The sequence below is a fragment of the Doryrhamphus excisus genome, linkage group LG4 (genome assembly GCF_037039965.1).
Source record: "Doryrhamphus excisus strain RoL-2023G ecotype Guam linkage group LG4, RoL_Dexc_Guam_v1.1, whole genome shotgun sequence".
Classification (NCBI taxonomy): domain Eukaryota; kingdom Metazoa; phylum Chordata; class Actinopteri; order Syngnathiformes; family Syngnathidae; genus Doryrhamphus; species Doryrhamphus excisus.
In genome coordinates this window covers 19636187-19660163 of record NC_136360.1, presented here as the reverse complement: position 1 = coordinate 19660163, position 23977 = coordinate 19636187, and the positions used below count along the sequence as shown (strand labels likewise).

The 23977-nt window shown below is 43.0% G+C and overlaps 1 protein-coding gene across 4 annotated transcripts in view; it reads left to right on the top strand.

Moving 5' to 3' along the window:
- Positions 1–23977, top strand: part of LOC131129439 (cadherin-24-like) — a 71910-nt gene that overhangs the window by 5591 nt on the left and 42342 nt on the right. For 3 of the 4 annotated variants that reach the window (XM_078790345.1, XM_078790343.1, XM_078790344.1), the window contains exons 3-6: positions 13876–14312; positions 22760–23054; positions 23180–23299; positions 23452–23619. In XM_078790345.1, the coding sequence (XP_078646471.1) occupies positions 13986–14312; positions 22760–23054; positions 23180–23299; positions 23452–23619 (910 nt within the window). In that variant the 5' untranslated portion in view covers positions 13876–13985. Of the gene's footprint in view, positions 1–13875; positions 14313–16134; positions 21618–22759; positions 23055–23179; positions 23300–23451; positions 23620–23977 lie in introns of those variants that run through there. The other variant, XM_078790346.1, reaches the window with a different exon arrangement.

The window sequence follows — 23977 nt, the reverse complement described above, 5'->3', positions numbered from 1 at the left end:
TTGAAAGGAACGAAAAACAGGACAGAGCAACCGAGGAAGTGAATACAATATAAGGGCACGAACGAGGAACAGAGGAAAACTAGAGGCAAAAAGGGAACTAAACGAGCTGTCACGAGGGGGTGAAGCCCGATTGTGACATCCACAACTCAATACAAAGGGCCGAAATATGAGCATAAGAGCCCCTTTTAATAATACTATAATAATACTTTTAGCCACTTACAGTGCATCCGGAAAGTATTCACAGCGCTTCACTTTTTCTACATTTTGTCATGTTACAGCCTCATTCCAAACTGTATTAAATTAATCTCTTACCTCAAAATTCTACACAAAATACTCCATTATGACAATGTGAACAAAGGTTTTTTTGACATGTTTTGAATTTATTAAAAATAGAAAACAAAAAAATCACGTATACATAAGTATTCACAGCCTTTGCTTAATACTTTGTTGATCCACCTTTGGCAGCAATTACAGCCTCAGGTCTTTTTGAATATGATCCCACAAGTTTAGCACACCTATCTTTAGGCAGTTTTGCCCATTCTTCTTTGCAATAAGTCTCAAGCTCCATCAGGTTGGATGGGAGACGTCTGTGCACAGCCATTTTGAGATCTCTCCAGAGATGTTCGATCGGATTCAAGTCTGGACTCTGGCTGGGCCACTCCAGGACATTCACAGAGTGGTTCTGAAGCCAATCTTTTGAGATCTTGGCTGTGTGCTATTGTCTACTGTCTATATGGTCAAGGTACATGACCAGCCTACTGAGGTCAAGAACGCTCTGGAGCAGGTTTTCATCCAGGATATCTCTATATATTGCTGCATTCATTTTTCCTTCTATCCTGACTAGTCTGCCAGTTCCTGCTGCTGAAAAACATCCCCACAGCATGATGCTGCCACCACCATGCTTCACTGTAGGGATGGTATTGGCCTGGTGATGAGCAGTGCCTGGTTTCCTCCAAACATGGCGCCTGGCATTCACACCAAAGAGTTCAATTTTTGTCTCATCAGACCAGAGAATTTTGTTTCTCATGGTCTGAGAGTCATTCAGGTGCTTTTTGGCAAATTCCAGATGGGCTGCCATGTTCCTTTTACTAAGGAGTGGCTTTCGTCTGGCCACTCTACCATACAGGCCTGATTGGTGGATTGCTGCAGAGATAGTTGTCCTTCTGGAAGGCTCTCCTCTCTCCACAGAGGAACGCTGGAGCTCTGACAGAGTGACCATCCGGGCCTTGGTCACCTCCCTGACTAAGGCCCTTCTTCCCCGATCGTTCAGTTTAGAAGGCCGAACAGCTCTAGGAAGAGTCCTGGTGGTTCCAAACGTCTTCCATTTACGAATAATGGAGGCCACTGTGCTCATTGGGACCTTCAAAGCAGCAGAAATTTTTCTGTATCCTTCCCCAGATTTGTGCCTCAAGACAATCCTGTCTCGCAGGTCTACAGACAGTTCTTTTGACTTCATGCTTGGTGTTTGTGCTCTGACATGCACAGTCAACTGTGGGACCTTATATAGACAGTTATTATATTTCCAAATCATGTCCAATCAACTGAATTTACTGCAGGTGGAATCCAATTAAGCTGTAGAAAGATCTCAAGGATGATCAGTGAAAAAAAGATGCATCTGAGCTCAATTTTGAGCTTCATGGCAAAGGCTGAGAATACTTATGTAAATGTGATTTTTTTGTTTTCTATTTTTAATAAATTCAAAACATGTCAAAAAACCCTTTTTTTTCACATTGTCATAATGGAGTATTTTGTGTAGAATTTTGAGGTAAGAGATTAATTTAATTCAGTTTGGAATGAGGCTGTAACATGACAAAATATAGAAAAAGTGAAGCGCTGTGAATACTTTCCGGATGCACTGTATATATATATATATATATATATATATATATACACACATATATATATATATATATATATATATATATATATATACATATATATATACATATATATACACACATATATATATATATATATATATACATATATATATACATATATATACACACACATATATATACTATATATACATATATATATATATATATACACAAATATATACATGAAATAACTACAATTAATATTGATCTTAACTATGTCAGGAATAATCTGTCTGTAGTGTCTAAATTCTAGATTGGATAGTAAAAAATGAGTAATAAATAAATGGAATAAATAATCAACTGAAAATATGAAAAATCCAAAATAATGAATAACTGTAATCAGGGTACCAAAGAAAGGCTTATTTAAATTTTCTGAGGAAAAAAAGCTCAAATTAACTCCCCCAAAATTGCAAAATTTGCAGGGTTGCAAATCTTGTAAAAAATCATGAATATTTCTGTGAAAAAAATGAAAATGTAAACTAAAAAAAGGACTCGTATCCGTTACAGAGTGCATTTTTGCCGGATATAAGTATAAAACGAGTATATTTCGCTGCACAGACAGCAACTCAGCAACTCAATACATCTAGCCCTTATAGGTTTAACAATTTTCAGTTGAACCCACCCACTTGCGTTTGTGCCCCGCCCACTCCAAGTACGGATACGGATACAGATAGTGGTGTACTCTCTCGTTCCTAATGTTCAATCAGTGGACAGTACATAAGAGTTTGTTCTCCCACTTTTAAAGAGAGGTGTGCCTTTCCACTTTCTCATGCACTCCAAATGATTATTTTCATTCAAATGTGACTACATGGAATCTTCAGGTGAGGTATTTACAGCCTCGGACAACCTTTGACATTCCACACTTTTATTGCGAGGAGTTTGTGAGGACATGCTAGGACATGCTAGCTGGTCTACATAAGTGATGTGTATGTGTGCGTGTCTGTGTGTGTGTGGGGGCGTTTGTGTGTGTGCGAGACGATGGATGAGAGCTCTGTAAGCATTAAGGCGAAGAGATGTGCTGAAATGGGACAGAAAGTGTCTCCGCTTTGGTCATTTCATCCTGGCCAGCTTGCACCCTCTCATGTACTTTAACCATTAACCCCCACCCCCTTCCCCCCGTTTACCTCTCATCCATCCATTCTCCCTCTCTCAGTGCCTCCATCTAGTATTTCCAGGCTCTATTTTTATTAATAAAACTGCGGTTATTGCAGTGAGAGTGCAAGCACAACATCTCTTTGCCATTTGGGGCTCAGTCGCCACTCATCGGGCCTCACGCTTACATCCTTGCCCCCGTTTTTCCTGCTCCATTTATGCATCTGACACACTCTTCTCTTAGGTGACACTGGAACTGCAATTGGACAGCAAGCATGCTTTTTGGATGGGAAAACTGCAAAATGGAAAACCATCATGTTTTGTTACTATTATAAACTAACTTATCTACTAATTTAATGGATAAGTGCTAAAATAAGAGAATAAAACATGTTTTACTACATATATATATATATATATATATATATTATTTATTGTAATGTATACATTACATTTAAAAATTCAAATATATCTTCAGTTTTCCTACCATTTATACTTTTTTGTATATTTTCTCTATTCATTATTACTTTATTCTCATAATATCTGGACTTTACACTTTACATTTTGACTTTGCTTTTTTTACAACTAAAATTACAACTTTTTTCTCTTAATATATTTTTACTTTATTCTTGTAAAATAACATTTTTCCCCCCCCCCTTTTTTGCTAGAGCATACACTGCCAAACTGAAGCCCACCTGGTCATGTGGAAGAGTCAGAAGTGCACACCATAAGTAACAATTTATCAGTGTCCTAAAATTGTTTATTTCATGTAACTAAGCGATTGTCTGTGTGCATTGACAAGCTCACCGATGTCTGGAGTTGCTAATAGCCATTTCCACCACAATCAGTGTGTCTACCAGTTTATTTGTTTTTAAAATAGAGACATGCATTTATTATCAATTCTTATAACAACAAAATAAGAATGCAGGGTTTGGCATTAGTCCGGAAGTCCTCAGGAGCACTTGGAAGTGTGACCAATCACAATGGAAAAGGCATGCCTGAAGGCGGGCCGTTTCGGAAAATCCAAGGAAAGGTGTGGGTTATCTTGTGTAGCTGTTCTATTGGATTCCACAACTTGATACAAAGGGCTGAAAATGAGCCCTTTAATAGTTTGACTTTTTTCTCATGAAATTATAGCTTTTTTCTAACCATTTTGAACTTTCTTCTTGTCATATTTACAATATTTATTGCAAAATTTGGACTTTATTCTTGGGACTAGGGATGCTGCAATCAGGGTCAGGGTTTTGCTGCACCAATACCAGCACATGGATAAACTTTTATTTATTTAATTAAACTTACATTCATGTGCTTTTTGATAGAAATTGGATCATATTGATCGATCGATTGGAGCATCTCTACTTGTGACAACTTTATCCGAAAAAAGTTTCCAAGTATGGGCTCTAATTTCGTAGACCAGGAGCACAACGGTGCACTTTGCAATTTTTGTAAGAAGCGCAGTAAGGCGCAGCACAGCGCGGCCACGCCCCAGTCCCTCCCACCAGCCCAAGTGGCAAAGAGGAAGGGGAGAAGGTGGGAGAGGGTTTAACACAGCGAGTGTAATCTCAACCGATCAAATGAATGCCTCTCATTGCCTTTAAATGCGCAGGACTGGACTGCACATCAGAGAACTGCGTCTTGCACCACATACACCACCTGGTGGACACGTCATCTGTACCTGAAAGTTACATTAAACAGAGCAGCAGGCTAATCCAGGCATCTTGCTTGTTTTCCACCAGCATTCCTGCTCAACATGGCCAAGTAGGAGAACCTTTGATGGTATATTGACGGTGTCTCCTCCTCATCCTCCTCGAGAAAAAAAGAACTGTGAAAAAATATACCCTACAGCTGGATTTCAACAACCAACTTTATATTAATCTTTGTTTGTAGTTGTTGTTAATTATCACTTATCTAATGGGTCATTGTTTCCACAAAGTCCGCACTGCATGTTGGCTCATTTGTTACTGAGGGAAAGGAGGGGCGAACCGGGCTTTGAAAATGCATCCAGCACCGCCACAGAGATGAGCATGAATGGATCTGTCTTGTGCTTTTTCTGGAGTTTTCACTTCTAAATTGGTGATTTGAGGGGGGCAAGCCTTTTATTTAGGGGGACGTTGTCATTTGACATATAGACAAACAACTATTCCCACCCACATTCATACCTATGGACAATTTGGAGCCGTTAATATTAACATTAACCATAACATTTTTGGAATGTGGGAGGAAACCAGAGTACCCGGGGGAAACCCACGCACACACAGGGAGAAAATGCAAACTCCACACAGAAATGGTTTGTGAACATGGAAGCACACATTTGTGGGGATCCACTGTTAATAAAACAAAAACTCAGCATCTTCAATTAGTACATGGACATTTTGGGTGGGCAATTTTCTGGAAAAAAAAAAAACAATTTAATGGTGTCATGTTTGTTTGTTAGGTCGTATTAAGGTTGTGGATGTTTGGAAGTTGTTTTTATTGCCCCCCCACCTCCACAACGTCCACGCCTCACCTGAATCCACACTTCCTTTCCTGCCCTGAATCCTAATTTGCTGACATCTGTTATGTTCTCTTTGCATGCACTTGCACACACGCAGGCATTATCCACACACACGTGCACACACACGTGTGCATGGTACACACGTTGCGTGTGTGTGTGGTCTCTCCACCACGGATTGAAATTGCTCTTCACACATGATCAATGCGGCGGCTAAACACCGTAAATAACACTTCAGTTTTTTTTTTAGTTCAGTGTGCTTTGATCCATTTATATGCAAATGAGCATAAAGTAACAACATCCCCACGCTTGCCGTGAACACCACCAAGTACAGCAACCAGATACATTGTCACACCACATCCAAAAGGATCTGCTCTTATAGAAAAAGGATCCGCTCATGTTGACCTACTTTGTAAAGAAAAAAGTACAGTCAGCAAGCGCTGGATTAAAACAGCACTATGGAAGAATCGGAATGAATGGCTTTGTCATTGGCAAATACTGTAGTTTCTTCTCTGTTGCCATGGCGATCAACTGCTGTAGGTTGGGACCGATCAATGATGATATATTTTCATTTGCAATCATTCAAAAATATTCACAGATATTCACTTATACATTTTAACATTTAGAGCACTAAAAACAATAATATTGTTACATTCATTCTGTAATGTATTTTAATATAATAAAATATCTTTCATAAATGTTTTATTTAGTTGTTACTATTGTGATTATAACCATAATTGTTATGATTCCTCGGAGGAGGACCACAGAATGCCAAGGCAGGAGGTGGTAAAAAAAAAGTCTTTAATGGTCGAGGTAGCACAGAGAGACAACTAAGGGCGCTGGTGGCAGCAACCGGCTACACACCAGGAAAACAATGACTAGTTGGAACGGCAGACAGAACAAAAGGCGCTGGTGGCTAAGTACACCAGGGTGGAAAAATTAAACAAGAGTACTCAAACTAGGGAGACAGGGACAGCTGGATGAAAAGAGAATTTCAGGCAGCGAGAGCGTGGCGTGCAGGGATGTCAGGACAAAGCGCAAAGAGCCAGCGACTCCCAGCTGCCACCACTCAGCTTAAGTAGGGGCCAGGTCTAATGAGGAACAGGTGCATCCAGCTGTCCCAGTTCCAGGAGGGCGGTACACTGCAAGGAGGAGAGAGAGAGAGAGAAGGCGAGAACCACCAGACACAACACAGGTGATCATAACAGTACCCCCCCCTTAACGAGCGCCTCCTGGCTGCTTACCTGGCTTCTCAGGAAAACGATTGTAAAAATCAGTGATGAGTTGTGGGTCGAGGATGAGGGACCTCGAGACCCAAGAGCGCTCCTCTGGGCCGTAATCCTCCCAGTCGACCAGAAACTGGAAACCCCTGCCCCTTCTTCTCACATACAAAATGGCCTTGACCGTGAATGCTGGGTGACCGTCGACCAGCCTGGGAGGAGGGGGAGGTACCTCGGGGAGGCTGAGAGGACAGGAGGTGACAGGCTTGATGCGGGACACGTGGAAAACTGGGTTACATTTCATGGAATCCGGTAGGCGCAACTTGACGGCGACTCTGTTGATGATTCTTGTGATGGGATAGGGGCCAACAAACATGGGGCCCAGCTTTCTAGAGTCCACAGCGAGGGGCAGGTCACGGGAGGATAGCCACACCTCTTGTCTATTGGGTTATTCCCCATTCCATGCCGAGCAGAGCTGGTCAGAGAATTGTGAGCATACTCAATCTAGGGGAGGTTGGTGGCCCAAGTGGCGGGTTGTTGGTGGCACACGGACCTGATGGCAGCCTCAAAGTTCTGGTTGGTTCATTCAGTTTGACCATTGCTTTGTGGGTGGTAGCCGGAGGTGAGGCAAGGGATTGCCCCCAGGGATTTGCAGAAAGCCCTCCTAACAGCAGACGAGAACTAGGGCCCTCTGTTGGAAACCACCTCCGAAGGGATGCCATGGAGACGGAAAACATGGCGGATCAGGAGATGGGCGGTGTCCAGGGCTGAGGGGAGCTTGGGGAGGATGATGAAGTGGGCCATCTTGGAGAATCTTTCCACAATGGTAAGGGTCGTGGTCTTGCCGCTTGAGGGGGGGAGGCCAGTCACGAAATCCACGGCAGTGTGGGACCAAGGCCGGGAGGGGATGGGCAAGGGATGAAGGAGTCCCGCGGGAGCCTGGTGGGAGGCCTTGTTCCGTGCGCAGACCGGACAGGCGGCCACAAATCCTTTGGTGTCTGCTCGCAGAGTGGGCCACCAAAAGCGTTGACACAGGAGGAATATGGTGCGGCTAATCCCAGGGTGACATGCCAGCTTAGAACCATGAACCCAGTCTAACACATCGGAACAGAGTCTTGGACACTTGGGGACTTGGATCCCCTGGAGGGACTCCGAGACCCGCCTCTCAATGTCCCCACTGGAGGCCCCCAAGGATGCATGAATTAGGGATGATAGGTTCCGGGGGAGTCTGTTCTGTGGGAGCGGCGTAGATACGGGATAGGGCATCCGACTTGGTGTTCTGGGATCCAGGGCGGAAGGTGATGATAAAGTTAAAGCGGGTGAAAAACAGAGCCCACCTGGCCTGGCGGGGGTTGAGTCTCTGAGCGGAACGTAGGTAAGCCAGGTTCTTATGATCCATGAAGACCGTGAATGGGAGCTCCACCCTCTCCAACCAGTGCCTCCATTCTTGGAGGGCCAGGATGACGGCCACGAGTTCCCTTTTGCCAATGTCATAATTCCGTTCAGCAGGGGTCAGGCGACGGGAGAAGAAGGTGCAGGGGTGTAGTCTCTGGTCGGAGGCAGAGCGCTGGGAAAGAACAGCCCCTACACCTGTGTCAGAGGCATCAACCTCGACAAAAAAGGGGAGAGCGGGGTTGGGGTGGACCAAAACAGGCGTGGAGGTAAAGAGAAGCTTAAGAGTGTTGAACGCGGAATCAGCTTCGGGGGTCCAGCTGAACGGAATCTTGGTGGAAGTGAGTCTGGTAAGGGGCTCAGCGACGCGACTGAAATTGCGTATAAAACGGCAGTAAAAGTTGGAGAATCCCAAAAATCTTTGTAGGTGCTTACGAGAGACGGGGACTGGCCAGTTAGCTACGGCCTGGATCTTAGCAGGGTCAGCACTTTTCTGCCTTAACAAACAGTCTATTCTCTAGAAGTCGTTGAAGGACCAGGCGGACCTGTTGGATGTGTTCTTCGAGTGAGGAGGAAAAAAAAAGGAATGTCGTCGAGGTACACAAAAAGGAAGCGGCTGAGCATGTCGTGGACGATGTCATTGACCGGGTTTTGGAAAACGGTGGGTGCGTTAGTGAGGCCAAAGGGCATGACCAGATACTCGAAGTGACCGATATGGGTGTTAAACACCGTCTTCCATTCGTCACCTTCACGGATGCGCACAAGGTGATAAGCATTACGGAGGTCCAATTGGGTAAAAAATTTGGCAGTGTGAATGGAGGTAAAGGCGGAGTCCAGTAAGGGCAGGGGGTATTTATTTTTAATAGTAATTTGGTTAAGCGCGCGATAGTCGATGCAAGGACGTAGAGACTTGTCCTTCTTCTCGACGAAGAAAAACCCGGCTGCAAGGGGGGAGGAGGAAGGTCTAATGAGGCCGGCAGAAAGAGAGGAGGAGATGTAATCCTCCAAGGTTTTCATCTCTGGCTTAGACAGATTATACAGGCGGGAAGAGGGTAAGGCGGCTCCTGGGAGGAGGTCGATGCTACAGTCATAAGGGCGGTGGGGGGAGGGGGGGGTAGGTTTGTTCTTACTAAAAACAGCTTTGAGGTTGTGATAAACCGATGGGACTACCGACAAGTCAATAGTCTCGGGTAGAGTGGGTACGGGTGCAGAAGGGTGGCTGGCGGCGGCGCGGAGACAATGGGTGTGACAGAAAACACTCCAGTTGAGAACGGTGGAACGTGACCAATCGATGTATGGGTTGTGTTTGAGGAGCCACGTTAAACCGAGAACTACGGGTGCGGAGCGTGAGGGAATGATAAAGAAGCGTAGCGATTCACGGTGGTTGCCAGATAGTAAGAGGTTGAGTGGTTTGGTCTGGAAAAAAATGCAAGCCAGGAGACGACCGTCAAGAGAGTGAACTTTTTTGGGTTTGGGAAGCTTAACCACGGGTATAGCACAACGCTTAGCAAGGGATTCATCCAAGAAACAGTCATCGGCACGAGAATCAACTAGTGCGTGAACGTCAATATGCTCTGTAGCCCATGACAGCGTACCTTGGAGCTGCATTCTGGCTGCAGCAGGAGGAGATGGCGACTGCCCCCTTGCGGAGGAACCGGTAGGCGACAGGTAGCGGGGGAGACGGGGAGGAGCCCGGGAGGGCCGAGTGGGACAGCGGGAGATGAGGTGGCCACCCTGGCCGCAGTATATGCAGAGGCGTAAGCGGAGTCTTTGCTCCCTCTCCTCCGCGGTAAGCCGGTTCCCTCCGAGTTGCATGGGTTCCTCCAGTGCCCACGCCAGGGCGATGTCAGTCGCTATAGGCAGGGTGGCAGTGTTGGTTCGATGGCCGGAGTCGCTCGTCCCTCACGGAAGCATGGTGCATCTGCGTTGTTGGAGACTCGCCTCTTCGTGGTCTTGCAGCCGCTTGTCAATACGCACAGCCAACTCGATGAGGTCATTGAGGTTGGCCGGAAGTGCGAGCGGGATCATGAGAGCCCGAATGTGGTCCACCAGCCCGAGGAAAAATGCATCCAGAAGGGCGGTGGCGTTCCAGTCGCTTTGGGAAGCCAGCGTGCGGAACTCGATGGCGTAATCAGAAACCTGCCGCCGTCCCTGGCGCAGCGTAAACAGGGCCCGGCGGAATACGCTGGAAGACTTGTTCCAAGGCTTTTGCAAAGGCGGCATACATGTCACAAGAGGGGGCACGGCGGCTCCATGCCCACGCTGGACAGCTGTGGGCTGGCGGGTGGGTTGGTTTGCACAGATGGCACGACGGCACTGACCGCCATGCTGTCATCCGAGGGAAGCGCAGCGAGTAGGGTATTGAGTCGGCCATCCAGACTTTCTATCATGGCGTCCTGGCGGACCAACAGTTCCTGGAGGCAAGTTCCCATGGCGGTAAGTTGATCCTCTTGTCAGCGTGGTCCATAGTTGGCTGGATCTTTCTGTTATGATTCCTCGGAGGAGGACCACAGAATGCCGAGGCAGGAAGTGGTAAAAAAAAAGTCTTTAATGGTTGAGGTAGCACAGAGAGACAACTAAGGGCGCTGGTGGCAGCAACCGACTGCACACCAGGAAAACAATGACTAGTTGGAACGACAGACAGAAAACAAAAGGCGCTGGTGGCTAAGTACACCAGGGTGGAAAAACTAAACAAGAGTACTCAAACTAGGGAGACAGGGACAGCTGGACGAAATGAGAATTTCAGGTAGCGAGAGTGTGGCGTGCAGGGATGTCAGGACGGAGCGCAAAGATCCAGCGACTCCCAGCTGCCACCACTCAGCTTAAGTAGGGGCCAGGTCAAATGAGGAACAGGTGCGTCCAGCTGTCCTGGTTCCAGGAGGGCGGTACACTCCAAGGAGGAGAGAGAGAGAGAAGGCGAGAACCGCCAGACAATAATTAATTCATATGTAGAATATGTATCAATAATACCTATCATTACATGTATTGTTTTAGCATGTTTTTTGCGCTTATTTATTCTTTATAAATTATAATTTAAATTGTTTTCATGTATTTTTAAATCAAAATGCCTTTTCAATATATTCAATATTTTATTGTTACAATAAAATAGCTTTCAAAAGTAAGTAGCTCTACTTTCTTCAAGTTATAAAATATGTGGTAATATGTATGTAATATGAAGTTTAAAATACGTTTAAACTATATAATAATTTGTTTAATAATTTGTTTAAAAACGTCTTATTTTGTTGTTAGTATAATTATTTAATATTTAAACATGTTTGTTGGGGCGGGGTAGTTAGTTTGATAAGAAAGATTGTGAAAGATTAGAAAGATTGTGATATTTTAAATACTGAATAAAATATTTAATATTTTAATGCTTGTGCTACTGTAATTATATTGAATAAAATTTAATGGTGATGGTTTACTTTCATTTGAACATGCATCAGGTTACAATTGAGTGCATCCCATAATCAGTTCTGAGTTCCACATGTCCAAAAGGAGTAGGAAGAAGCAAAGCTCTTTGAATCGTACCCCTCTATCTGGTACTTTTACAATCAGTAACTGTTAGATTTGTTCACTTTCTGATATGATGTTTTATTTTATTTTTTTTAATTTATCATTCATTCATTTTCTACTGCTTATCCTCACGAGGGTTGTAGGGGGTGCTGGAGCCTATCCCAGCTGTCTTCGGGCACACCCTGGACTGGTCGCCAGCCAATCACAGGGCAACCATTCCCACATTCATAGCTGGACAATTTGGAGTGGCCAATTAACCTAGCATGTTTTTGGAATGTGGGAGGAAACCAAAGTACCCGGAGAAAACCCACGCATGCATGGGGAGAACATCCAAACTCCACACAGAGATGGCCAAGGGTGGAATTGAACTCGGGGGGTCCTAGCTGTGAGGCCTGTGCACTAACCACTCGAACGACGTGCAGCCCTTTTTTATTTCTAATTTTATTTTATATTTATTTACTTTTACACATACTGTGTAAAATGTAAATGACATAATGGGTACCATAGTAACCGTCAATATAGTGATATTTATAGCACATTATGACTGGTTCAAGACTCTTCATCCTTGTATTTAGCAAACATCAACTGCTTGTATTGTTTCTTGAATTGACTCGTTGTGCATTGTTTGACTTTCTTACTCAATCCATTCCATAGTTTGATTCCACATACTGAAATGCTATGGCTTTTTAACCTTGTCCTAGCATAGAAGTGTAGAAGTGTCAAATTTACTTTTTCCCTGAGATCATATTTCTCCTCTCTTGTAGAGAAGTATTAGATGACATTTACGCAATTATGCATTACGCATTATTTTAGCTGTTTGAAAATTAACTATCAGCAAGTTTTAATATTTGTGATTTTAGAAATAAGGAGTTAGTATGTTCTCTATAGAACATACTAACTCTGCTGACTGCTGTAGCCTCTGAAAGGTACACCTGATCCTCAGGTTTATTTTACCGTACAGTTCAGAAGTATTTCCCCCAGCACACACAACTGGCCCTCGCCCAACAATTCACCCAGCCCATTTTACCAGTGAAAGTCCAACCATAAATCCCCAATGAGAGGATGAGGCAATTTCTATAAAAGGTTCCATATTTATAACACATATTTATAACACATATTTTCAACACCCTTCTTTTATGTTACATTTAACTACATTTACAAAGATACACTACCCAGTTAGCCCCCCCCCCCCTTCAGGTGATACTTGGGAGAGTCCAATCAAGGTGATATGCATCTAACCTGCACTCACATGGGCGCGCCACCATGCTTGTGCCCCAACCAATCACCTCAAAGAAAGGAGAAACTGATGAGAAATTAGAAACAAAACCAATAACTTATATATGAAAAACTAACTAACTAAAGTGGCAATTAACTTAAACAACAACATAAATAGCAAACAAATGTGATATAACTGAATTACTAACCCCAGAATGTCTATGTGTAAAAAACAGAAGCAAACTATATACACAAATAGAAAACATGACAGTGTGTAGGTGGGGCATACACCTGATCAGTGAGGAAGGATTGGCAGCTCCCTCATTATGAATTGTCCTTACTGACCTGTTTGGTACATTTAGTGAGTGAAGATTGCTTTCATAGTCATTAGCCCATATTTCCACACAATAAGTAAGATATGGTAGAACCAGAGAGCAATAAAGAGTGTGGAGTGATTTCTGATTGAGAACAAATTTTGCTTTGTTCAATATTGAAATGTTTTTTCTCTGACCTTTCTAATAATTTCTTCAGTGCTCTCTCCGGAACAAAAGGCAGTGGTATCATCCGCAAATAATACCAGCTTTAAGTCTTTTGTGACTTTGGAAATGTAATTGAAAAGTTGAAAGAAGAAAATTTTGGTCCCAGTATTGACCCCTGTGGTACTCCACATGTAATATCTAAACTTGAAGAAAAGTTTTTGTTGTTGTTTTATTATAGTAAAATAATATCCAAGCATATTTTAAGCACTTATTTCTCTAATGAGTAGGGATTCAATTATAACAGAATATTATGTCAATTTCATACATTCTATAATATTAAATACATTTGACAAATGTTTTTATTTGTTCTTAAATAATAATATTTTATACACTTTCAATAATAAGGAATAAGCTGTGTTTAACCCTCAGTCGAAGGAAAATTAAAATGCTTTTTTTGGCTTCCACCAATCTGAGGCCTAAATTGAGGCGTGGATGCAGCAAACACGACGTGTGCGTGGGGGAGGCTGGGGGGTGCTCTATTTGCCGACAAGAAAATGAAGCACATTTTTTAATGAGTTAATGATGTTTTCTCCCAGGTGATCCAGTAAAGAATGAGGACGGTGAGACATAAGCTGTGAGGGAAAAGATGGACCACCAGCATCGTCATAACCTGAAAGTTCTTCACTGAAACTGCTGCAGTTTAGCAATGACCAAACACCTTCTTCTACTTCTTATTCTCTTCTTTTTGGAGCTAAATGTTGTTTCCTTGGCCGAGGACGACCTGAGAAGAGCGTGGCCTCGTTCCTCGGACCCGGGGAGCCGAATTCCCGATGGCAATGTAGCTTTTAGAGAGAATGGACAACCTCACAAACCAATGCTGAGATTCAATGCGCAGTTGGCACTCCTGCCTGAGCTCTCAGAGTCGTCTGATGATCCACAGAGGGTGCATTCTCGCCCCAAGAGAAGCTGGCTGTGGAACCAATTCTTTGTCATCGAGGAGTATCGAGGCCCTGAACCCGTGCTAATTGGACGGGTAAGTGGACCGACGCACATGCCCCTGCATGGTGCCTATTATCTTAATAATGAATACAAAATAGTACATTATCATTAAGAGGCTGCATCTAGAACGGTGTGACATTGTCACATTGTCAACCACACAAGTGTGACGGGGAACATGGTTAAGGTGGATGGCATCTTGCGGAAGGAAAGGCACATTGAGATTGTCCAGCAGAACATCAGTCTGCTGTAAAAATTGGTTTAGGACCACATTAGCCACATCTTCCTAAAATATAAGGACAACAAACATGCCGCCAAAAAAGTCAAGAAATGGTTTGAGGACAATGCAATCAATGTTTTGGAGTGGCCAAGCTAAATTCCAGACCTCAACTCATTTGAAAATCTGTGGTGGGAACTCAAGGTGAATGTCAGTGGAAGAAAGCCAACCAATCTGAAGGATCTGGAGAGAATTTTTAAGGAGGAATCAACCAAAATCCTTGTGGAAACATGCCAGGACCTTGTAGTTAACTCCAGGCGACGTCTTGAATATGTAATTGCAAACAAAGGCTATGGCATTGATTGTCAAGTTGTGTCAAAAACAGGGGTATAAATACTTCTGAACATGAGATGTTTAGCGAATTTGTGAAATAAAGCAGAAATAAGAAAGACATTGTCAGAAATACCATATTTTCCGCACTATAAGTCAACTTACAAGCCTTTAATTGTTTCTAGCTGACGTAACACGGCAGCGATAAACCAATCAGAGGACAGTACGTAATACGTATAGTACGTACGCACAGTATGTACACTGGCAGCGATAAACCTTAATGTCAAACCAACATCTCTGCACTTAAAAAAAAAGCGAGCCAGTGAACAGTGAAGCAAATCAATTCACAGCGCGATCTGCACTAGCAACAACTATCTTTCAACTATCTTTTAACGTACCAACCTTCTCTCAGTTGTGAACAAGACCCCAAAACCTGTCCACTCCTGGAGTTTTGCCACTGGGGAGCGTTTTGACTACCCCAGACATACCCCCAGAACTGTCCGAGTACGTTTCCTCTGACTATGCTTCCTCTATGGATGGAATGTCAGTGGGACAGAGAAGGGCCTCAAAGTATTGCTTCCACTACCCGACTATATCCACAGTCGAGGTCAGCAGGCACTGCTTCCCCATTCTGACATGTCGGACGGTTTCTTTGAGACCATTCCAAAGTCGCGCTCGATTGTCTCACCACCAAAGCCGTGTGCCGCTTCAGCTGCTTCAGGAGTCCCACAAGCCATCCATGCCCGATAGAACTCATCAGCTTGACGGCAGCCAAAGACCAGGTCACCCAGGCGCCTGCCCTCGACCACCACCGGGGTCTCTGAATCCAACATTAATTGCTGTCCAAGCCAACATTAACAGTCTATAGCTTTGGCTGTCTTTTTCTGCCCACAAGATGGCAGTAGTTGCAAGTGAAACATCGTGACTGGTTAGCATCCGGCAGCTTTATCTAGCTCTTTGTGCGATATCTGATGTCATCAGAGTGAAAGTGGTGTGTCCCACTTGCCGTAGTGTTTGCAGACAACTCATCGCCGCTCTGAATGTCGGCATTCAGAGCACTTTTACCAATATTGTTGTTGTACTTGAGTTCATAAAAACAGGCTTCTATTGCAGCGGGCCCCGACCTTTTGGTAGCCTCCCACTGCACCACAGGTACCCTAACAGAAGGTTTTTTTTTGTCCTCCTTTATGACAGAAAAATTGCACCTAAAGTGACACACATCACAAAGTACAAGCTAAATTCACTGCATCACAGGCAGGAATCTTCTCCTCCTTTCCACCCTTTCTGCCCCAAGGGGGCGCCACTTGTTTCCAGCAGCTGTGCGGCGTGAGACCTGTGAGGTGTAACGCTAACAGGGAGTGGCACCAACCGTTTTGGAGCTGACGCTCTACTTTGTAATGACGCCTTAGATTGCTTTCCTGGTGCAGCGTAGGCCTCATAAATGTTTCATCTCCCATGCTGCTTGTTATTGATACAGTCGGGGAGCTGCGTTAAAGCAATCAGGACGTGCAGGACTGCTGCTTGCTTGCATGAAATAAAGTCGGCCTTCCTGCCTTTGCTTTGCTTTGGCCTTTTGCCTGAACCCGGTTAAAGCTACTACAGCTGACACCTTGGAATCGCCACCAGCTTCTTCCACCTGGCTGATAATACACATGGCTCGCCTCCTCGCCATATTCTTACTTTGTACATCTCCTATACAGTGGTTCCTCTACATACAAAATTAATTGGTTCTGGAAGTAGTTTCATAACCTGAAAATTAGTAGAGATGCGTTTTCCATATAAATGCCCTAATCCTTTCCAAGCACCCCAAAATTTGGACCAATTTTTTTTATAAATCAGTAAAATGCATCAAAACATATAACAAATACATGTTACAATTAGATTACTGCACAATAAACATAGGGTTGTTCATAATGTTAAAAACAAAGAATACAAATTACAGTATGTTCATTTACCTTTTAACTGCTATCATAGTCACCTTTGCCTTCTTTGGTTCATATTCTCTCTCAGCAGTGGTTTTTGCCAGAACCAATACAAAGCACTTGGGACCTTTATTCCTTCCTCACCTGTGTTATGCTTGTTGGGCGAGCTTTCTGCTATCAATGTAGAAACAAATCACACACAACTCCTCATCACAGCGTTAAGCATCGCCAAGAAAAACATTCTCATCAATTGGAAATCCAAAAAAAAAACTGAACATAGCCCTTTACAAAAATCTTTTGCCCTCTGCAAGGCAATCCCTCTCCCTTTGTCATTCTCAGTGACAATTACACATTCGCACACACGCATTCACACATACTATGAGCACATTTTTGCACACAAATATGAATATGCACACCAACAGAAGTACACACCTCCATATGCGCATGGGTGCTTCTCCACACAATCTACCGTCTTATCCTTGATGTCTTCATGCTATTGGTATGCTATTTTCACAGTAATAATGATATCAAGCAGTGATATTTTAATTACTTCAACTGTATCGCTGTAATTTTGTTTACTATCACGGTTCATGTCTTCATTGTTACTATTGCCACTGGTAAGTTTGACTTCAATTCATTTCAAATTCCAAATTTTTCATTTCAGTGATATCATCTCCATTGTGACCTTTATCCATCATTTGTCACTGTGAGCGTAGCTTTATTGATGGATTTACTGTATGTATTGTTGTATTTTAGATGCTTAAGGGTCCCTTAAAGGGGATCTATTATGCTGATCCTTTTTGGCCCTCTGTATTGAGTTGTGGACTCCTATAGTGCAGCTACACACTATAACCAGCACAGAAAGCTTTGTAGTTCTTCCAGAGCCTGCACCTATCCAGCTGTATTTATTTGGATTTTGTGCTTCCCACAATATTGGTCTGTTTTAATGTATTGCACCCACAGCCCGCCTCCAGGCACACCCACTGTGGTTGTTCACACTCACAAGTGCTTAAAAAGACTTGCAGCCACTAGCTGCAAACCTAACTTTATAGGCGTTGCTAATAAACAGCAATGTAGCTTTTAAAAATGTCTGCTTTTAACATACAGCCATATGTGTTGGATCCCGGATGTAATGTGAAATTTTCTTAAGAAAAGAACATTACTTACTACATGGTATGTAGCTTTACCATTTTAGCGTTTTCTACAGTCACTAATTGGGGTGGGAAACAGCTACCAGCAACCCCGCTCCCTGTATGCCGACTCAATAATGCTACACAGACAGGTGCTTTTGCTCCATGACTTACACAAAATGAACACAGTTAGCACAATGATAAATTGCTTACTGCTTTCCCTTCTGACCCTTTCACATGATCAAGTAACACTGATCGGGCTTCAGCAAGTTTGCGGACTCGTCCAGCTGTATAGTGGCCCTTGTTCACTAAACAGTCCAGTGTGAAATGCCCTTGACAGATTAAAATGTAGTTCTTTGGCTGGTAGGGAATCAGGAACTCCAACCACTTGTGCCTGATGGTGTCGTCCTTAGGAATCGGAAACAAATGTTTTTTCTGATGAGCCATTGCTAGCAAAGGAAACACAGAAGCAGAGTTGGGGGGAGGGCAGAGAGCTTGTCTGGCTTACGGCCACACCCATATAAGGAAGTCCGCTCCTATGTGACATCACAAATGGACAGTCTTACCACACCTTCTGAAACTGAGCATTTTGAGCCATCCCAAACTTTTTTCCGGGCTCACTTCCAAATGCACAAACCTCATTATCTGAAACTTTGGAATCGTTTAACACCAACAACACAACATTCTAACTACATTTATAGGTCAGAAAAGTGGAAATAATAAATAATAATAGGGGACCACAATAGGGAACATTAATAGGTCCCCTTTAAGAAGGGAGTATTGGAACATGGAATAATTACACAGTCAGATAATGGACACTTCACACTCAACAAGCAGGATCAAAACTAGCAAACTGCTGTCAGTGTTTCTCAAGCTTTTTCTAAAATGGTACAGTCAGGTGCATTACGGTGCATCCCCGGACACAAGTTGCCGCTGCATTAAGTAACATTGTAACACACCACACATGCAGCATAAGAAGCGTGTGCAGGCAGGATGGAACGGGTGGAGAAAAGTGTCAGGTGTGATGTGTGATAGAAGAGTTTCAGCTAAAATGAAAGAAAAGGTATACAAAACTGTGGTGATACATGTTGGTCTAGAGACAGTGCCACTGAGAAAACGACAGGAAGCAGAACTGGAGGTAGCAGAGATGGTTGGGACATGCCCAGAGGAGAGATAGTTAATATATTGATAGAAGGATGCTCCCAGGTAGGAGGCGTAGAGGAAGACCAAAGAGGAGGTTTATGGATGTAGTGAAGGAGGGCATGAGGGTAGTTGGTGTGAGAGAGACAGATACACGCAAATACACGCATGGCATTTCGGGACACGATGGGACTGATTCTTCACTTTTGAGACTCTGTGCTTTCTTTTTATTCGCTACAATGCAAACTGTTAGCATGTTTGGCATTTCAGCATGTCTGCTTCACCCCAAGTGTGTGAAGGAGCGATATCGCAGGTCTTTTCTTCCTGCAGCTGTCAGGCTGTACAACCAGCACCGCTCCCAATAGACTTCTACACTGCTATGTACATCTGTGTAATAATTGCTTTTATAGTCAGTATAGTTACTCCAGACCCCATTCACTGTGCAATATCTGATAAACCTCCCTGTGCAATATTAGGGGCTCTAAATGCAATATACTAAGTTCTATGTGAAGTTTTTCCATAATGCCTCATATTAACTCTCTAACAAGATCTCAGTGTATAGACTGGTCATATATCTCATCTCGTCTCATATTATCTACATACTGTATTGTATATAACTCTGGGAAAAACTGTTGATTTCTGTTAATACTTGGGTTGTTTATATTGTTTATTTTTCTATATTGTGTATTTTGTACTGCTTATCTGACTCTGTACTCTTGCTGCTGTGCAATACAAATTTCCCCACTGAGGGACGAATAAAGGCATATCTTAATCTTAATCTTAATCTTAATCTTAATCTTAATCTTAATCTTAATCTCAGCTATGTTGCTCAATTCCTCGTCTAATGTACGCATGGCATTGCTCGGCGGCGCGGCACGGCAGACACCGGGCCCGAGGTTCACAGCACAGGTGGCAAGCCCATCAAAATTTCCACGGGAATTTTTTAGTTTTACCTTTTAAAATTGTAGCTGCACCTACCCTGTAAAAATAAGATACCCATAATCATATAGACGTTAATGTAACCAAAGGAAAATAAGTCAGCTTTTACCTTAGTAAATATGTTAAAACAACCTATACAAATTAAGTTGGATTTAAACATTGTAATGGTAACACCAATATTTAATACAGACATGTTCATTCAACATTTTTTAAATTAGTCGGTTCAACAAAATTGTATCCCATTAAATGACAGCATTTTAATTAGGTGGAAATTCTTTCCATAATTTTATTACGTTCACCCCACAAATAATTTCTTTAAATGTACCTTCTTAATGGCCTTCAGGAGATTTGTCTCACGCAAAGGCAAACCATTTGAACTGATTGTGGTACGAATTTCAAAGTTGGTGAGACAGAGCTGCAAGGTGCATTCCAGGCCATGGCACCAGACTTAAAACTGAAACTGGCTCACACACAAGTCCATTTTCAGTTCAATCCTCCATCTGCCCCACATTTCGGTGGAACCTGGGAAAGAGAAATCAAATCGATTCAAATGGCCCTCCGTGTTTGAACATCGTTCTATAACCATAGCAATCCTCATTTAATGCCACCAGTATCCAGAACTGAAATAAACTGGATATTCAACTGTTTGTGGCTCCAGTTAGAACCTACACATTCCCAATTGTATAATTTAAAAAAGTAATATTTGTATATATGAAAGAAAGAAGAGCAAAATATGTTTAGAAAAATGTTTAGTGTTTCCAATTTTGAAAAATAGACTTTTGAATACTATTACTACAGACACTTAGATATTTTTCATTGTTTAGACATTATTTTTACTATTTTTTAAAATATATATATTTTTTGTTTACAATATAATACAATATATTTGATGATACAATAAGATATATATATACACAACAATAACATATATACAATATAATACAACAAAATTCTTGAAATGGTTTGTATCCGACTAGTTGTAGACTCGGGTGGTTATTAGTTTTTGTAGACAGTGAAATGAACTGGAGCATTAATCATTACCGCCACCTACGGGGGCAGGAGTGCAACATCCTGAGCAGGCAGAAATGTCCATGAAAATCTTGTAGACATTGCGGCCGCTTTATCAGGTAAAAGTTGCCAGACTGGCACGTTTCTGTGCACATTTTTACCTAGCAACAGCCTCCCTGCCGTTAAATACGCGACAGAAAGTTGAATATGGACGAAGAGACGGAAAGACAGTGTTTTGTGAAATAGTGTGTTACAGGTCCGGAGAGATCGCAGCAGAGAAATGATCACAAACAACGACTGTATGTACATTAATGATATTTAATGGTAAAACACACAGCAGTTCACAACATTTCCCATCATGAGTTATTATGCTAGACACAAGCTGTCACCCCCATGCCCCCACATAACACTCCAATCAACACAGTTCGAATCCAGAATAGCATACCTTACCGTTGACACAGGGCGGAGAGCCAAAAACACCCCGGTAGAGTAATCTGGAAACCGAAAGCTGGACACTCGTGCACAGTTCACAGCAGACTCTAACCGGGATTGAGAAAACAAATGCTTTATAGACTCGCCCGTGCGAAAACAGGTGGCCAGCCTGTCTCCGCAGGAGAGGAGTCATCGCCTCCATCCTCTGCCTCAGGCACCTCAAGGTAACATTTTTCTCACAACATTCTAGTTCGTTTCTCACAACATTCTAGTTCGTTATCAGAATATGGGCATAATATTTATCCCGTTGCCGGGACCAGTCAATTGATATTTAAGTGTGTGAAACAAGTTATATGAGTGTGTTAAGTCAAAACAAGTCAAAAAGTGACTTGTTTTGACTTAACTTAAGTTACATAGCTGTCAAAAGTACAAAGTTATATAGCTGCGAAGCAAGTTACATTCAAAAGTACAAAACAAGTGGTATAACCATTGGTATAACCATGTGGTGGGTCAGCTCAGAACAACACACGTAAAAATCTCTTCCTTCAGACAGGAAAACATCTCCCAGTCTTTCTGGGATGGATCCATGAGTCACATGCAGGACATTGCACATCCACATTGACAACAAAAACCCTGTGACACGTCAGTATCAGTATTTGACACTAGTGTATCTTATGAGATCACGACGTTATACATTTCAGTATCCATCTTCAACGCTAGTGCATTGATACTGTACTATAATACTTCATTACGTTATGTGTCACAGTATATTTATTCCACACTAGTACAGTATATCAATACTGTGTCACAGACATGAGGTTAAGCATAAATGTATTAATATTTGATGCCGGTGTATCAGTCATGTAGGCATCATCGACACTTGGAGCAGGTGTATCGATACTGTATCTGAACAGATGGTGACGTTACGCATGTGAATCGATACTGTACCATAAGGCAGTAGTCATCACAGTATCGATAATTTTGACTGGTCTATCGATCCCATATCATAATGGATTGTGGCATTATGTATCACTATCAACATGTGATGCAGGTGTATTGATACTGCCCATATTTAACACTGGTTGATCAGTCATGACATTATGCATCACAGTATTGACGGCATTGATACTGACATTGTGATGTTATGCCTCTTATTGATACAGCACAGTATCAATATGTATTTATATTTTTATATAGCTTATATATAAATGGAACATATATCCGTATAATCTATAATACATGTGACGTATCATAATTCAGATGAATGCACAATTTCAATATTGTGTATGCCCACTCACGACGAGTGGCTGCTTATTTGCCGTAAGATTGTAAAATGAGGTCTGAAGATGTCTTTTTTGTCCCCCAGCTGCACACGGACATGGACAGAGGCGATGGACACACCAAGTACACGCTGGAGGGTGAGGGGGTGGGCTCTGTGTTTGTCATTGACAGCAACACGGGCAACATCCACGTAACCAAATCTCTGGACCGCGAGGAGAAGGACCAGTACCGTCTCATCGCCACGGCCACAGATCGCCTGACAGGCCGGGCACTGGAGCCGTCCTCTGAATTCATCATCAGAGTGCAGGACATCAATGACAACCCTCCCATTTTCCCCAGCGAGCCCTACATCGCCACCGTGCCCGAGATGGCTCATATCGGTAAGCCCACAAACATATGGATGGAGCGAGATGATCCTCTTAATCCTCTCCATCCATTTCATAGTGCAAGGGTGCCACTGTGTCACTCGAACCTGACCCCTAACCCCGCCTTCATGCATGCACAGGCACGTCCATCATCCAAGTGACAGCCAGAGATGCCGATGATCCCGCATATGGAAACAGCGCCGAGCTGGTCTACACCATCATTGAAGGACACAACTATTTCTCTGTGGACCCTCAGACAGGTCTGCTGTGTTACACGTCACTCACATAACTGAAGTGCCCCTCCCCACCTCAGATGATATCCCTCTGTGTCATGCTCATTGTCCCAATTTGCGTCCTCCCTGACGTTCTTCTTGAGAGACGCGGTGTCACTTTCTGCCTGCTCTTCCGCCAGGCATCCTGAGGACCGCCATGCCCAACATGGACCGTGAGGCTCAGGAGGAATACTTGGTGGTGCTCCAGGCCAAAGACATGGGTGGACACCTGGGTGGCTTGTCTGGGACCACCACCGTGACTGTGAGACTGAGCGATGTCAATGACAACCCGCCTCACTTCAGACGCAGTAAGGCCCCACCCCCCTTTTTATGAACTTGATAGAGACTTTATTCTTGTTTTTCAAAAAAACAAAAATAAAAAAGTAATCTATACTTCAATCTGAAATATACTTCTCCAAATAAGCACACAAATCTCCCAGCACAACAACAAAACCACTATACCTGATTAGCAACTCTGATGATACATCACCATATACCAATATTTGATACAGGTCTTTTGATACTGTGTATTAGTAGTATCTCTACGTATATTTGACCAGACAACAATGTGATTCATCACAGTATTGATATTTGACGCTGGTGTATCAATAGTTTATTGATACAGATATGATATTGATATTTGACGGAAGTCCTCCATCAGCCTGC